Source organism: Danio aesculapii, chromosome 21 (assembly GCF_903798145.1).
Source record: "Danio aesculapii chromosome 21, fDanAes4.1, whole genome shotgun sequence".
Lineage (NCBI taxonomy): Eukaryota > Metazoa > Chordata > Actinopteri > Cypriniformes > Danionidae > Danio > Danio aesculapii.
Window position 1 is genome coordinate 33,998,656 of NC_079455.1, and position 18,126 is coordinate 34,016,781.

Here is an 18,126-nt window from a genome sequence, read left to right on the forward strand (position 1 = left end):
TTGGCTTGGATAGTATTTTTTGTTCCTACTATGGATGGCTAACATTCTTCAAAATATCTAATTTTCTGTTCAACGGAAGCAAGAAATTTATTCGAGTTTAGAACCCCGTCGAGAGTGAGTAAATGAGAAAAATTGTCATTAAATATTGCATGCTTGGCCTTTCAGGATAATTCATTTTGTGCTGATGATTGCGATTATGGTTTGAATGTATTTCTATTCACGTCACCTTCAGTCTTAACCTACTGTTGATTATTTTTAATGTTTTTACCTGAAATTGTGATAATATTTTTTTAATAAACTACCGACAGTATGAGAATGGCATAAAGTAATATTTGATCTTATGTCAATGGAATATCTTACCCACTGGTCAAGGGGAAAAATGTATACTTATTTTTATCAGATCTTAACTTCTTTCCTTGAGTATGTAGGTCCTATAATTTTAAGTACCTTTTTGCAAAACCTTAGATCACCATAAACGTTGGTCAGTTTATATATTCTTTTATTATTGTTAATTATTATTATTAGTTGTCTTTTTGATTGTCATTATGTTCTGTGATGATGCTGTGATGTTAAGAAATTTGTTAGTTGTAATCTGGTTATTGTTCTGTTGTTTTGTTTTGCTAAAGGCAAAAAATAATAATATTTTAATGAAATTCATAATAAAAATAGCATCATATAATACACTTTCAGCGATCGCCTCACAGCAAGAATGTCACTGGTTCGAACCCCGACTGGGTCAGTTGTCATTTCTGTGTGGAGTTTGCATGTTCTCCCCATGTTCGCATAGGTTTCCTCCCAGTGCTCCGGTTTCCGCCACAGTCCAAAGACATGCGCTATAGGTGAATTGAATAAACTAAATTGGCTGTAATGTATGTATGTAAATGCAAGTGTGTGTGGGAGTTTCCTAGAGTTGGGTTGCGGCTGGAACAGTATTCGCTGTGTAAAACATATGCTGGATAAATTGGTGGTTCATTCCACTGTGGCAACCCCTGATAAATAAGGGACTAAGTCGAAAAGAAAATGAATAAATGAATGATAAACTTTAATGTTGTTTGAAATTAATAAAACAAAATGTTTTCTCATTTGTTTGGCAAATTTGCCATGTGTACTTTGCAATATTTAAATATTTAAAATCTAGATGTTCCCTTGCGGTATCTTTGTTTTAATGTTAAAATTGTTTGATTTCATTTAGTTTTGCCTAGTGAAATTTAAGAGTTAGTTCACCTAAATATAAAAAATCCTCACCATTTGCGCACACGCAAGCGGTTTAACTTTTATGAATTTCTTTTATTTCTGTTGAAAACAAAAGAAGATATTGTGAAGAATGTTGACCATTGACTATGAAGGATGAAACCTGCAAAAACAAAAAATAAATAAATAAAAATGCAAAAAAGTAAATATATTCACAAATTTCTGCATAAATAAATAAAACAATGATAAATAAATAAACAAATACACAAATAATTATATTTAAAAATCGACAAATTCCTGCATAAATAAATATATCAATAATTAATAGTGCGTTCAGATAAATAATTACATAAATTACACAAATGTTGGGGGAATAAAGAAATGCTACACTGAACGGTGCCTCTCCCTGTCCATGTTCAAAAATGTTTATTCATTTTCAAAGGTAGTTTTTTTTTTTTCATCTCAACATAGTAATGAAAAGGTGTCATTCAATCACCAGAAGCTGGTCAAAAAAATCAGATGCAAATATTTTTTAACGATCAACCAATGATGGCATAAATGATCTTCTGATTCAAAATGATCTACATTCAAAAATTAATAAAAGTATAAAGTGACACTTTGTGAATCGTTCCTGAATATATGGACTGCTGTTTTTCTGTCTCTCTGCAGGACAGTGAGGTTCAACAGCGGATCGAAAGGGAGGTGCGGATCCGGGAAGGGGCCTGTAAGCTGTTGGCTGCATGTTCTCAGAGAGATCAGGCTCTGGAAGCTTCCAAGACTCTCCTGACGTCCAACAGCCGCATTCTGGCCCTCATGACGAGACTGCAGCGCATGAAGGAGGAGCAGGCCATGCTGAGAGCCGGACGCAGGTACTGCATACAGCCCCAACACACTTGCCACAGCAGCATTAAATAATTAAGTTTTTCACTGAGCTTATAGATATGAATAATAAAGGAGAGTATAACATAATTATGATGTGTATATTAGAAGTTTCGTTGTGGAATATTTCCTAATTATGTCCAAACCTGATGCCTTGTTGTGTTTTTAAATGCTTTCAGGTCATCTGATGGAGGCTGTGTTGATGAGCGATTACCTTGTACTGCAAAATTGGCCATTTCAGGTGAGGAAAAACATCTGATTTGGTCTTACTGATTCTGTATTTTAATACATCTGACTTTGATTATCCTCAGATATTCGGATTCCTCTCATGTGGAAAGACTCTGAATATTTCAAAAATAAAGGAGGTGAGTTGTTTGAGAACATACGGCCTCAAGTCATTTTGTTGTTGTTTTATTCACAGATTTTTCTAACCCCTTCTCTGTTCAGAGCTGCACCGTTGTGCTGTGTTCTGTCTGCTGCAGGTCGGGACTGAGATTTATGATACAGAGCTTGTAATAGTGGACCGGACACTCACAGATGTCTGTTTTGAAGAACCAGTCATATTGTGAGAAACTCCTCAATTTACTTCCTATTATTTCTCAAAAAAAAAAAGAGAAAACGAGAAAACAAAAAAGCAAAAAACAATGAACAATCCTGATTTCCCCCTTTTTTCTTTTCTGAAGTCAAATATTTCAATTAAGTTTAGTTAATTCTTCATCATGTCAGATATTATTTATATTCATAGAGTATTATTATTTATATATATATATATATATATATATATATATAGTGTGCGTGCGTGCGTGCGTGCGTGTGTGTGTATATTTTTAAATGTTGTCTTACCAAGAACTGCAAAACAGAAGATAAAAAAAGTAGTTTTCTTTTAAACATTTTCTTCAATCTAATATAAACATAGACAGACACACACACACTCACCAGTCACTTTATTAGGTACATCTGTCTAACTCCTCAGTAATGCAAATTTCTAATCGGCCAATCACATGGCAGCAACTTAATGCATGTAGACATGGTTAGGATGATCTGCTGCAGTTCAAACTGAGCATCAGAATGGAGAAGAAAGGTAATTTAAGTGACTTTGAACATTTTCAAAAATGGTTGTTGGTGCAAGACGGGCTGGTCTGAGTATTTCAGAGAGCTGATCTACTGGTATTTTCACGCACAACCATCTCTATGGTTTACAGAGAATGTTTCAAAAAAGATAAAATATCCAGTGAGCAGCAATTCTGTGGGCACAAATGCCGTGTTGATGCCAGAGGTCAGAGGAGAACGCCCAGAGTGGTTTGAAGTGATAGAAAGGCCACAGTAACTCAAATAACCACTCATGACAACCGAGGTATTCAGAAGAGCATCTCTGAATGCACAACACATTGAACCTTGAGGCAGATGGGCTACAGCAGCAAAAGACCACACCGGGTGCCACTCCTGTCAACTAAGAACAGGAAACTGAGGCTACTATTCGCACAGGCTCATCAAAATTGGACAATAGAAGATTGAAAAACGTTGCCTGGTCAGATGAGTCACGATTTCTGCTGTGACATTCGGATGGTAGGGTCAGAATTTGCCGTCAACAACATGAAAGCATGGATCCATCCTGCCTTGTGTCAATGGTTCAGACTGGTGGTGGTTGTGTAATATTTACTTTGCACACTTTGGGCCCATTAGTACCAACTAAGCATTGTGTCAATGCCACAATCTTCCTGAGTATTGTTGCTGACCATGTCCATCCCATTTTGACCACAGTGTACCCATCTTCTGATTGCTACTTCCAGCAGGATAACGCTCCATGTCATAAAGCGCGAATCATCTCAGACTGGTTTCTTGAACATGACAATGGGTTCACTGTACTCAAATGGCCTCCACAGTCACCAGACCTCAATCCAATAGAGCACCTTTAGTGGGGTGGAACGGGAGATTCGCATCATGGATGTGCAGCCGACAAATCTGCAGCAACTGCGTGACGCTATCATGTCAATATGGACCAAAATCTCAGAGAAATGTTTCCAGTACCTTGTTGAATCTATGCCATGAAGGATTAAGGGGGTAAAACCCACCATTTTTCCTTAGTCTACTTACAGTAGTTCAGTTATTTCACTTAAAAGGCAATGAAAGTAACCTATTCATTGTCATAAGTGGAAATTTCCTGAACCTACACAGAACATCTTGAAAAATGCCAATTTTAGATAGAAATATGAATATATTAATTTGTCTTCAAGTCATTTAATTATTCACAATTTAATGAAGTTACATATTTAAAATATTGAATATATTTGATTTGTGTGAATATATATGATTAAATAATTATTTTTATAGGAATAAATTTATCTTTTCCATTCTCATTACTTTAATATAAAATATTATTACACTCAAAAATAAATTCATGAATATATATTTTTAAAAAGGTCTCTTCTGGAATAATATTAGAATTTTATCCACATATTAAAGTGGATAAAAAAACACCCCGAAATACAAATGTATTAACCATTTGTCTCGCCCCCAGGGAGGTTCCAAATGCCTTTTTAATTTCTTATTTTCTCTTAAACACAAAAGAACAAATTATAAAAGAATTTTGGTATCAATTGACATCCATAATATGAAAAACAAACACTACACAAGTGAATGGTATCTAACATTTTTCAAAATATCTTCTTTTTTTGGGTTCAACAGAAAAAGTGAATGAAAAGTAAATGACAGAATTTAATTGTAATTGTTTTTAATTTCATTTTTAAATTAAAAGACATTCTAATAATGACATTTTATTAACCTTCATATTTAATACAATAAAGCAGTTTTCAGTGATTTGTTGGGTGTTTCAGCTCTGATGCACCTCCAGTCTTCAGCCTGCGGGTGGAGCTCTACAGCTGCTGTGTGGAGGAAGACTTCAATGTGGGTTTCTCCTCTCGAAGGCTCAGCCGGTTGGGAAGCTCAAGCTCCTCCACTAAGAGGCTCTCTTCAGCTTCCAGCAGCACATCTGGATCAGCAGGAGGCAGCAGTTCACCTGGAGGAGAATCTCCGGTTCTGCCGCCTGCGCTCTCTCTGCGGTAAGCAAAAAACTATGTACTGTATACATGTCATTACATACATGTCTCATACAGCACACCGTATCTATGCAAACACAGATACACAATACTGGAAAAGTGTTGAACATTGTCTACCACTCGAAACCAGTTGACAAACATGAGACAAACGCATGAGAATTCGGTGTCAGTGCAGACCGACACACCTTCAGATGTTTATTTTCACAGCGCTCGCTCTGTCTGAGAGCAGGGCCAAGAAAAGCAGAGCCTAGGGTGAATATTGAAACTAGTTAAATGGTTGGAGTTGAATCATTTGACTGAGGGGGGTTTCCGTATTAAAAAATTATCTATTATATTTTATTTGTCTTTTTTTTTTATCTATAACATGTATATTTTGCTAATTGTCAGGAGAATAAAGCAGTTTTTGCTTCATGTTCATTGATTTTTAAATGTAAAATATTTACACTTTTGTAAAATGGTGTTTATTGCACATCTTTGTAAAAACAATTGTTTGAAATTTAGACTTAGCTCATAATAATGTCATTCATTCAGTCATATCTAGGGGTTGATTTAGTTAGCTGTTGTCTGACTAAAAAATAAGAATAAGAATAAAATAAAAAGCTTTATAATTGATATATAATATAATATAATATAATATAATATAATATAATATAATATAATATAATATAATATAATATAATATAATATAATATAATATAATATAATATATGAGCAATATCATACAAGTAGCAGTGCGATATGGCTGTATATTGGCACAGATGGGAGGCGTGCATTGGCTCGAGGTCGCAGGCCGAGTACCTTAGTGTCCCACCAGGAAAGAAATACAGCCACATCACACTACTACGAGTGTGATATTTTGTTTATACAACAATTAGATGGCATAGTCATCTACATAAAAGAGAAAATCAAACACGGAGAGTCTTAAAAACCCTTTTGTATGAAGAACTATGTTTTTCCGCCTGCAGCTGACGTCAGAACAGCAGAAACTGTTGCTACTTCATCAACGTCACTTTAGAGCTAGTGTTTGAAAGATTCTCTAGCGTAATGTCTGAAGTGATGACAAAACAGGTCATTTTTGCTCACATTTTAGAATTATAACGCTGAACGACATGGAATGGCATCAGTCTACAGAGATTTCACAGTATTTCTTTGTTGCAATTGGGAGATCACAATAATTACCCCCCACCCTCAAAAAAAAAACAAAGCAAACACTAGCAGATTACATAAATACAGCACTACAACATACAAAAGCAAAAACCGACTTAAAATGTCACTTACCTGTTCTGTATGATTTGATCAGCTTTAGTTTGAAATTACACAAAATTTATGAATTTTTCTCCCCTAAGGGCTCAGTTTGCAGTCTCTGTCACCATCTTGTGGGGAAACGTCAACCGTTTTTGCTCTGTTTAGTGTGACAAGCTGATGGACGCCGATGCGCTGTATCTCCAAGATTATAAATATTTTAAAATAGGCACTATCCTTATAAATAAACTGCATAATTGCGATCTAAACAAGTACATTCTCGCCTAAAAAAAATCCTCAAAAGTATATTATGTTGCCCAGCAGCAGCAATGTTTGTCAAACTGTATTGAGTTTATTGATCTGCTGTCACTCTATGTCGGCGGAGTAATGGAGTAATACATAAGGGTGAAGAGGCTGTACGAGTGCTGTATTTTTGCAGAATATCGCACTGCTATACTGTCTGTGTCATTTTTCATATTGAAATATGTTTGAGAATATGAAAAATTTATGTTGTTGTTTAGTTATCAGGAAAAAAGAAAGCACGTTTTTTTTCGTTATATATTAATATTTTCAAGTGAAGAAAAAGAAACTCTTAGAATAAAGTATAATCAGTTTGTGCTTTATTACAATTGTACTTCTTTTACTGCTTTTTATGCTAATTGTAATAACAATAAATCATCTCAAGTCCGGAAAACAGTTCTAAAACTCCTTAAAAACACCAATTTTTTTCAATGTACCTGCACGCAGAGAGCCTTAAAGGTCCTGTAAAATTAAAATACACTTTTTAGATATAACTATGTTCTTTTTAAGGATATCTATAAGTTGGTGCGCTCCAAAATAGTGATAAAGTTCACATTTCGAATATATAAACCTGATATAAACATATAAACATGCAGTTTGTCACTTTCTCCTAAATGAATCAACGATTTTATGTCACATCATCTCCTATTTCAGTTTCTCATCAAATCTTGACCAATCAAAGGCTCTCTAGTGTATGTGACATGCTCCGCCCCCTTCAAGATGTTTCTTATTTGCTTTTCATTTCATGCACTTCAGCTCACTGGCGGAGCTGTGATAAAAACAAAACACTATTGGCTGCTTTTTAAATAAAGGGGAGGAGCTACTATATGTACCACCTTCTTTTCATGTTACAGTTAAGATTACGTCAAACATCTTTAATGTCATCTCTTGTCTTAAGGGGTCCAAAATATCACCTTCTGGCCCACACGAGTCTGAGCCTGAGCCACGTGCAGAGCTCTTTTAGAACACATGACCTGACAATAGCAGACACTGGTGAGAAAACCACAGATTTAGCACTTCTTAATGGTCTTAGAAAGTATTCAGTGTTTCAAACTATAATTAAAAAACTCTTTTTCTTCTGTATTTTAGAGGAGTCTTCATTCTGGTTGCCGCTCTATGGTAATATGTGCTGTCGTCTGGTTGCTCAGCCTCTCTGTATGACTCAAAATGTCATGTGCGGAAAGCTCAGAATTCGGGTTTGTAAATCATGATTTATTGCGGCATTTTTATACCATTTTTCCAGTTGACATATTGGTAAGCCTTGAGCCCTTGGTTATGTTAGTAACTCTAAAAAAATGTTTTTTTGCTTACTGTCTTAAAGTGACAGTGAGTGTGAAAAGTCCCAAGATAAGTTTCATACATGTTGTTGCATTCGTCAAAGAGGCTATGGAGGGATGCAGTTTCTAAAATATTGCTAAACAAAAAATGTGGATGACAAGATTAGTTTGGAAGTTGAACAGCTCACAGTGCAATAGATACACTCAAAAAATTTCCATTCAATAGATTTGTTTAGCACCAACAAAAAAAAAATTACACAATTAAATACAATTGAGTTGGTCCAACTTGATTTTATATTTATATTGTATTTAACTTAAACTCAAAGGTCTGATAATATTTTGTATGTCTATTATGTGTCGTACATTTCAAAGTCTCTTAGATTTATTTAAAGTTATCTTAAATAAACTAAAAGAGCCATTTTAAGCAGACGTTATGAGTATACAGTTAATTGAGACCAAATTGGACTAATTGTAGGACAGTTACAGTATTGCTCACTGTGCTTAGCAATAAACTGCATTTTTGCTAATTAAGCTGCCAACACCCAAAGCAGAGGGCTTCTGCAAGGTGGTAGTCTCAAAACTCAAATCATTATATGAAAATCTTATAAATCTTTAAACTGAAGTGAAGATTAAACTCTTAACAAGTCTTTCAATTAATTTTAAACACCTAAGATTACTTTTATTGTCAACTTTTTCCCGTCTTAATTTAATCCCACGCACAGCATGCTGGGAACTACAAATCCCCTTATCTGTAGTTGGACCAACACAATTCCTTCATGTTGTCCCAACACAACACACTTAAGTTAACTTAATGGTTTACAAATTTAGGTGGACTAAATATAAAACAAGTCATTTGGCTATAGAAATTACAAGAATTCTGTTGTTTCAAGTCATTTTTAACAGGTAGTTTGAACAAGCAGCAGTCATTGTGTATATATATACACTGGCGATCAAAATTAGAGAACAATTTATAAATAATTGAACAATTCTGAAATAACGTCATCTTCACTGCTCAACAGTTGAAGGAGTTTTTGTCCCGTCTATACCATGCTACCAGAACACCTTTTCCACAAAATAACTAAGGCATTTCAACAAAAAACATTATTTTGCAGAAAACACACTGATCAAAATTAGAGAACACTTTCAGATACCTCCCAGTTATTGGTGTTAATCTGGCACCTGGTGCTAATTTCCCCGTTTATCTGTCAACCCCTGTTTAACTGGCAGCCTAACTTTCAGTTTCACTGACTCTGCAAGATGGTGGACCATTCTATAGTGACTGAAAGCCTCCGGCAGCAGGTTGTCCAGATGAAAGCCAAAGGGATGACCCTATCAGCCATAGCAAGACAAGCTGGTCGTTCCAAATCTGTTATTTCAAGAATATTGAATCTTTACATCATCACAAACTCATTCAAGTCCCCCAAGAAGGCTGGTCGTCCACGGAAGACAAATACAAGAGAGGACAGGATACTGCAGAGGATCTCAATGGCCAATCGTTTCCACACTGCAGCTGGAATTGCTCACCAGTTCAGCGCTGAACAGGGTAAAGATCTATCTCGTCATACAGTGTCTCGACGTTTAAGAGCATTTGGACTGAAAGCCCGCTCTGCAGTGACCAAACCTCTCATTAGCAGGAAGAATCAAAAGGCTAGACTAAGCTTTGCTGAGGAGCATGTTGTGTGGACAGAGGAGAACTGGTCCAAAGTTCACTTCAGTGATGAAAGCAAGTTTAATTTATTTGGGTCCGATGGGAAACATTATGTTTGGCGAAAAACTGGAGAAAGACTGAACCCAAAGTGTGTAAAGAAGTCAGTAAAAAGTGGAGGAGGAAGTGTCATGGTTTGGGGTATGTTTTCTGCAGCAGGAGTTGGGCCTCTTATACAGCTACATGGCAGAGTGAATGCAAATGTTTATCAGAACCTTCTTCAACAACATATGGTTCCTTCCCTGCGTTCATCACCCAATCAGCCCGCAGTATTCATGCAGGACAATGCTCCATGTAACACAGCAAAACGGGTAAAGCAGTTCCTTGAAACTGAAAACATTGAAATAATGACATGGCCTGCCCAGAGTCCTGAACTCAACCCAATAGAAAACCTCTGGAAAATCCTTGGCGACAAAGTTATGGCCAAGAAACCCACTACAGTCACTGAACTGTGGAGGAGACTGGAAGAAGAGTGGACCAAAATCACACCAGAGCAGTGTGAGAGACTAGTGCTGTTCTGTGGCCGCAGATGTGCTGAAGTCATTCAGAGCAGAGGCCTGTACACTTCCTACTAATTGCTGATTGTTGTAACCTTCAGAAAAATTTGCTGTAATCTTTTTCCATGCAACAGTCATTGTTGTTCTCTAATTTTGATCAGTGTGTTTTCTGCAAAATAATGTTTTTTGTTGAAATGCCTTAGTTTTTTTGTGGAAAAGGTGTTCTGGTAGCATGGTATAGACGGGACAAAAACTCCTTCAACTGTTGAGCAGTGAAGATGACGTTATTTCAGAATTGTTCAATTATTTATAAATTGTTCTCTAATTTTGATCGCCTGTGTATATATATATATATATATATATATATATATATATATATATATATATATATATATATATATATATATATATATATATATATATATATATATATATATATATATATATATATATATATATATATATATATATATATATTTTTTATTTTTTTTTTGTAGAAGCCTCATCCCAAGCATTTTTTGTGCGTATTTAAAAGATGTCTAATGGACATAAAAATATAGATGTCTTTATAAAAATATAAACGAGGCTAAATGTGGCTAAAATCTATAGAAATAGTCCAAAAATAGACTAGTCATCAGATACAGAGGAATAAATGACTGCACGTGTGAAGTCTGTTAAAACTGGGGATCTGATAACTAGTCTATTTTTTGTACTATTGTTAGACATCTATTATATTTTTCACTGACAGGCCAAGTTTAGCTTTGTTTTAGAAAAGACATCTACGTTTGGACATCTGTTTGATGTCTTTTAAACATCTTTAAGGATTGATTGTTACCTTCGTCACATATGCAGATGAAAACATCCATAATCAACACTGTTTTTAATGCATTTACATTTTTTCTAGTGACAGTTAACTTTAGCTAACACTGGAATGAACTAGCTAACATTAGTGATATATAATTTACCTGAGGCAGAGGCTGTGTTGACATTAGCATTGTTAAAAGCACTGTTGTTTGCCTTACTGTACCTTAGAACAAATCCTTGTTAATCTTCTGGAAATAAACTTAGTCCAAATCCCTTTAAGGCAAGTCATTTTACTTTGCGGCCATATTTGAAACGCCTCTCAGGCAGTATGCTTGAGCATTCTGTTTAAATGGGGAAACATCAGATTCTCCAAAAAGCTTAGGATTAAATTTCAGAATTGGAATCACCCATAAAAGTAAACAACAACTGTCTCTTTAGTTTTATTTCTAAACGTTTGAATCAGACAAACTCTGCAGAAACTCACGTCTAGTCCAAGCCCCTCCCCCGGAGAATCGTCAGTCTATAGCAATTAATGATTGGCTCCTGTACTAGAAGGCGGGGCTTCATTTGTCATTTTGAATTTTACACTTTTCACCATTTAAAACTATGCGAGTGACATGTCTTGTGTATTCTATAGGCTTTGCTTAGTCTTAGTTTAGAGAAGAGAATAAAATACATTTAATTGCCGATTATCTCAGGATACCTGGAATCAGTGTTATAAATACTCCAGGCACATCACTATGATTTTGTATCATAAAATAGGGCTGGGCGGTTAATTGAAATCGACATTCAGAACCTATAATCGACCTTATTTTTCCAGGACTATTTTTTTCAATAACTTTCCCTACTGCATGTGGAGTCATGTGACCTCGCACTGTTAAAGGCTGAGGCAGATTTATATTTCTGCGGCCACTTAGCAGCCACATCTGATATCTGGTTAAGTAGGACGATGGGCCTATTCTTGAGCCTTACTTTGCTTTACATTGATGATGATTGGAAGCTGGCATGTTTTCCATTGTATTAAAATTATTTCCAGGATATACAAGTGTTATTTTATTTAGAAATGATGCTGCTTATTTTCTACTTTTAATATAAAAAACATTGAAAATTATTTTTATATTTAAAAAAATATATATTTTTGTTTCCAAAAGAATTTATATATTAAGTTTTAGGCAATGTGTGTTTTAATTTCAGTCATTCAACGTTGATGTTCAATAAATATTCATAGATAGTAGGTAGTGTGTGTTTCCTTCAATTATTTTAAAATCAAGTAATGCACCCTTCATTCAGAAATCTCTCACTTGTAATATGTGAGCAGATTTACTGGACAAAACTTGTCAGTGAACTATGAGGGCAAAATAACCGCTAAATAAATAACATAATCGTTCATTAATTGTCATTGAGTCAAAATGTTCAATTAATTGAGATTTTGATTTTAGGCCAAATCGCCCAGCCCTTAGAAAAGATGTCAATCCAAAGTTTTCAATGTTACTTCATTGCAGTGAAACTTAAACACAGCAGAGTTCTAGTCATCATGCAACTGAATCTCAGCTTTCCATTGGCTCATCTGTGTTTGAGCGGAGGGGCTTACCAATAGGTCAATTCCTTCTTCATTCATTCATGTTTTGATCTTGTAGAGTTATATATGATCCTGAGTCATCGTTTTTTGTTGATCCTGTAATGATATTTAAATTCAGCCTTAATCCCTGCTCTAATCCCTAATTTTTGAAATTAGAGGGAAATGATGATTAATAACAGCGATGAAGCATCTCTGATTTCATGCTTAAACTTAAAGGGGACCTATTATGACACTTTTTACAAAAGTGTAAAATAAGTCTCTGATGTCCCTAGTGTCAGGATTTTGCCACTTCGGTCTTGTCAATTCTTTTTTTGGTGGCAGAGTCAAGACACTAGTCCTGTCCTGTCTTGTATGTTGTGCTCGGCTCCAGTTTTCTCAGAGCTCTCGTCCTGGTGTTTGTGTTTGTTCTGTCTACAGCATGCTGTATCATTCTCAGAGTCTCAGTCTAGTTGGTTTTAATTTCAGTTGGCGCTGGGATGAAACATGCACGTTGCATTTGTGAGTGCACGTTGAGTGTTTTTATTTATCATGTACTCGTGTTGGTGTTGTGTTTAGCACGTGGTTTATGTTTACATGCGCTGCGTGTTGTAGCGTTTTGTTTCATGTGAACACGCGGTTAATGAGTGCTCTCATTGGCTGTGTGTTCTAGTCCCATTTTATGTGAGCACATTGCTTGTGTTTTTTTTTGTGTCATGTTTATTCAGTTCACCTGTTTGTTTGTTAATTCTTTCTCTTTATAGTCTCCTATTGTCTGCTATTCTGTGCCAGTTCGTCGTTGTATGTCACCTTGTTCTGTCTTGTCCAGCTCTGTCCATCCCTGCTTTTCCCTGCCAGCCCAAATTATTTGTTTATTTGTTTTGTTAATGTTTCCCCCCTCAGGGTTGTTTTTGTTCTCCTTTTGTTTTATTGTATAATTTATAAATATCCAATTTAGTTCTGCATTTGAGACGACGGAGTGGCGCAGTAGATAGTGCTGTCGCCTCACAGCAAGAAGGTCCCTGGTTCGAGCCTCGGCTAGGTCAGTTGGCATTTCTGTGTGGAGTTTGCATGTTCTCCCTGCGTTCGCGAGGGTGTCCTCCGGGTGCTCCGATTTCCCCCACAGTCCAAAGACATGTGGTACAGGTGAATTGGGTAGGCTAAATTGTCCGTAGTGTATGTGTGTGAATGAGTGTGTGTGGATATTTCCCAGAGATGGGTTGCGACTGGAAGGGCATCCGCTGCGTAAATTGTGCTGGATAAGTTGGCGGTTCATTCCGCTGTGGCGACCCCGGATTAATAAAGGGACTAAGCCGAAAAGAAAATGAATAAATGAATGAACTCTTTAAATCTGCCCCCTTTAGGCTTTGATCCAAATTGTCGCTTTTAGTTCTAATGAGATTGTGCTCCCACTCCCTCTTTTCAAAAGAAGGCGGAGCTTCAAACGCCTATGTGCATAGTGGCAACAGTGGCTTTTTTTCCACACAGGGCTGTCTATGCTAATGAGGGAGTGGTCATCATTAACGGGCGGGGCTTATCTCCTATGATAACATGTACAAAGGGAGAATGTCAATCAAAGTGTTTCTGCAGATTGTTTTTTTGAAGTGCGATTATTAAAAAATAGAATTAATGAATTTTTGCTGTTAGAGGCTGGCAATATTCACACACTGTTGCCACACAGTTGTGTTTAAACACCTTATAAAAGTGATTTACGCATAATAAGTCCCATTTAAGAGAATCTGTAAACCCTTAAATGTGATTGGTTGATTTCGAAGGTTGTTCCAGGATCATCAAAATGCACTTAAAATCAGAGACTGCATTCATTCATCATTCAACTGCTTTTTGTACCCAAGTCAGAAAGCAATCCTGATGACTGGAGAGATGTCTACGGTGTCCTGAGTGGGTCATTTTTAAAGTGTTACCAGCAGCAAGAAGATACAGACTCTTTAGAGACGCCTGTGTTTACTATTCCCATTAATAAGGTGAGGATTATGCATTTGTAATAGCACAGGAGTTGTAGTTGCATCTAGTCACCAACAGATGCCTCTGATTTGTTTATGTTCTACAGTACTGTATGTGTATTCCAGCACAAAACATGTGAAACAAGCTGCACGTGTCTTTCAGGCTTGTGTTCAAAAGCATAGTTTTGTAAGTTGTTTACCAAACCACTTACTGTTTACCATTAAATGCATTGTTGTTATTTATGACTGGTAGGAAACCCGTGTGCGTGCCACTGAGAGAGACCCGGCTCTGCATGCTCAGAGTATTTCCATAACCAGCCAGTGCGATGGTGAAACCACATACACTATTCTCACAGCCACATCTGAAGACACGCATAACTGGATGGAAGCCTTCTGGCAGCATTTTTACGACATGAGTAAGTCGAGCCCCAGAGATTTCCAATAATGAGCATGATATCAATGCGAAGAGCACGCCTGTAGTATCACAGTAGTTCAGTATCAATGTCTGTCTGACTGTCTGTCTGATCGCCTTACAGTGGATATTCTATCTATCTATCTATCTATCTATCTATCTATCTATCTATCTATCTATCTATCTATCTATCTATCTATCTATCTATCTATCTATCTATCTATCTATCTATCTATCTATCTATCTATCTATCTATCTATCTATCTGCTATAGTAGTTATCTATCTGTCTGTCTGTCTGTCTGTCATTTTAACAGCTATAGTAGTTATCACCCATCCATCCATCCATCCATCCATCCATCCATCCATCCATCCATCCATCCATCCATCCATCCATCCATCCACAGCTATAGTAGTTAGTAGTAGTCTTTCTGTCTGTCTGTCTGTCTGTCTATATGTCATCCTATCATTCTACCTTTCAGTCTTTCTGTTCTTCTGTCATTCTATTCTTCTGTTGTCCTGTCATTCTATCTTTCCATTGTTCTGTCATCATATCACTCTATATTTGTGTTTAATGTAGAATTTCATGTTTATTCATGTATATTTCATTTTAATAATTTTCGTGTTGGTTTTGATGTCTTAATTGTACACCTTAATACACTGTCAAAAACATATTCCGCATTCTTTTGGCACCGTGCAAACGGTGGTATTTTCAAAAAAAAAGTATCCTTAAATAAAATCTGGTCCTTAATCGTTTTGATGATTTCCTTGTCGTAACAAAATGCCAGGTGTTTATCTAACACGTTTTTCACTGTGCATTGCACTTTTTTTCTGATATACTCTGTTTGATGCAGTGGCAGTCATAGATAACCTTAATCTTAAAGACACAAGTTGTTTTTCGACTGTAATAACAGAAATGCAATGTCATGCCTGGTTGGATGAAAACTGTTGCCCACACTTACTGTAAATCTGTGATTTGCCTTAAACAGCGTGGGTGTCTGCGCTATCTTGAAGGAAATATGAATTTCTACTTGATATAGTCTATTCAGTTTTAATCATGATTTAACAAATGTAACAAATTTTGTAGCCTTTAATTGTTGCCTACTTAAAGGGATAGTTCACCCAAAAATGAAAAGTTGCCCACCATTTTACTCTCCTTCAAGTGGTTCAAAACCTTTTAGGAGTTTCTTTATTCTGTTCAACACTAAAGAAGATATTTTGGAGAATGCTAGAAACCGGTAACCGTTGACTTCAATAGAACTTCAATAGAAACAAAATAAACTCAGTTTTCAGTATTGGGGGAACTATCCCTTTAATTTTAACCCGTGCTAATGTATTTGCCAAATGGAAAATTTTGTATTGATGGTGAATTAAATTAAGAGAGTTTGAATATAAGGTTTACAGTTTTAGAAGTTTGGTGTACCAGTCAAGAAATGTTCAACTCATGTCTTGGACTGGCTCATTTTAAAGCAAACTGCTAGAAAGCCACAGTCTTTGGATGCAGGTAGTGAACGTTTTAAGCATTGCACATGCAAGAATTTTTACATGTGACGTTCAAGAAGAATCCAGCTTGTTGCTGCACAGTCTGATTGAGCGACGCTTTGGCGACAGGTTTTGAGACCAGTTTGACTTATTTGCTTTTTCTATTGTGAAATCTGCATTGATATCTGGAAAGGTGAAGGCTCACACTTGATTTATTTACTTTTTGCATAACTGCTTATTGAAGTTCTTCATAGCTTTTATCAGTCGCTTTGGTACATTTCTCGAATCGTTCTTGAAATTTGCAATTCTCAAAATAACTCATACAATTAGAAAAGTCTCTTTTACCAGTCTTTTCTGCTATCTATCTCTCAAAAATTAATATCTGTGTCAATAGAGTCATCAGAATGTCAAGTCCTTGTGCCATTGTGCAGGGATAAGACAGTCAAATTGATTATTTATGTTGTCAATATGACAGTGTACTCTGGAGGGAAGTTCTGATGTAAAATAAGGCTAGTTTTTGACAATTAGGGTACAGCTTACTGTATATTGGAGCTTGATTCACATTTATACTTTTACTGTTTGTACTGTAATTTAGTAATGCCATTACAGAGAGGAAAAGACAGAAAATGTGAACAGGACAATCTTAAGATCCATTTAAGAAGTAAAAAAGTCTAATGGAAATGCAGAGAAATATGCTTGACATGATAACTTATTCAAGCATTTTGCATGTAAAGAACGACTGCCTAAATGTTGTAGGGTTGAGATTATTCAACAGAGACCCATTATAATACATTTTGGTCAACATGACTTAAGCAATTGATCATAGGATATATCAAAGAGTCAGGCCCGTAGCCAGACAAGGTTCGGGTGGTTTGAAAAATAGGTGCCTATTTTTAGTATAGAGCCTACAAAAAAATCTCATATCATCTTTAATTTTTGTGATAAACATATCTAAGTTAGATGTGTGGTTAGCAATTTTTTTTCATCAAATATTCTTATTTTCTATTTGATATATTTAGTACCGCCTTTTTTACAGTAAATGTAAACCTCTATAATTCTTTGAACAATTCTTTTTTTATTGAGTAAGTCCAGAATTGTCCCATACTTGTGCTCATTTTTGCTATTTTGACTGCCATTCTATCATAAATTGTTAAAATAACCCATCGAAGAAGGATTTAAGACAAAGCGGAATGCACTGTTGGCTGTCGTGACTTTAGCTAATTAGTTTTGGCCAATGCAAACAATTATTTTTCAGAAGTCCAACATCTGTGCAAGAAAACATACAATCTGATGAAAGTAAAGTCATCTTTCACTACTGATCTCCTGTATTGTTGTTAAATAGAGAAAACATTTTGCAATTAACTTTTATTCTATATCTTTGACCTTATTCGTGAAAAAAAAAATGTGAAACACCAAAGTTATTAACCCGTAATAAAGTTAATTTTAATACTAATCAGGCTATTTTTATCCATGAATTTTCAATAAAAATTTTACAAGAGAAAGATCTATAAAAATCTTGAAGCTCTACATTATTATTGTTTATTTGTTTGTTTACTTGTTTACTCAATTTGACAAATTCTAACTGAGAATAGTTGCTTAAAATGTCATTAAACTGCAATTATTAAAGGGCACCTAGGTTAGCCCTTTTTTCAGATTTAATATAAGTGTTTTGCGTCTCCAGAACGTGTCTGTAAAGTTTCAGCTCAAAACACCCATCAGATTTTTCATTATACCTTTTAAAAGATTCTGTTTTATACATTTTTGCAC

The 18,126-nt window shown here is 35.6% G+C and overlaps 1 protein-coding gene across 1 annotated transcript in view; it reads left to right on the forward strand.

The window, feature by feature from the left end:
* rtknb (rhotekin b) overlaps positions 1-18,126 on the forward strand; it is a 57,223-nt gene that overhangs the window by 14,269 nt on the left and 24,828 nt on the right. The window contains exons 2-10 of the mRNA XM_056447065.1: positions 1,861-2,060; positions 2,250-2,311; positions 2,382-2,435; positions 2,518-2,635; positions 4,905-5,129; positions 7,567-7,661; positions 7,758-7,864; positions 14,360-14,488; positions 14,721-14,883. Coding sequence (XP_056303040.1) covers positions 1,861-2,060; positions 2,250-2,311; positions 2,382-2,435; positions 2,518-2,635; positions 4,905-5,129; positions 7,567-7,661; positions 7,758-7,864; positions 14,360-14,488; positions 14,721-14,883 — 1,153 coding nt within the window. The remainder of the gene's footprint in view (positions 1-1,860; positions 2,061-2,249; positions 2,312-2,381; positions 2,436-2,517; positions 2,636-4,904; positions 5,130-7,566; positions 7,662-7,757; positions 7,865-14,359; positions 14,489-14,720; positions 14,884-18,126) is intronic.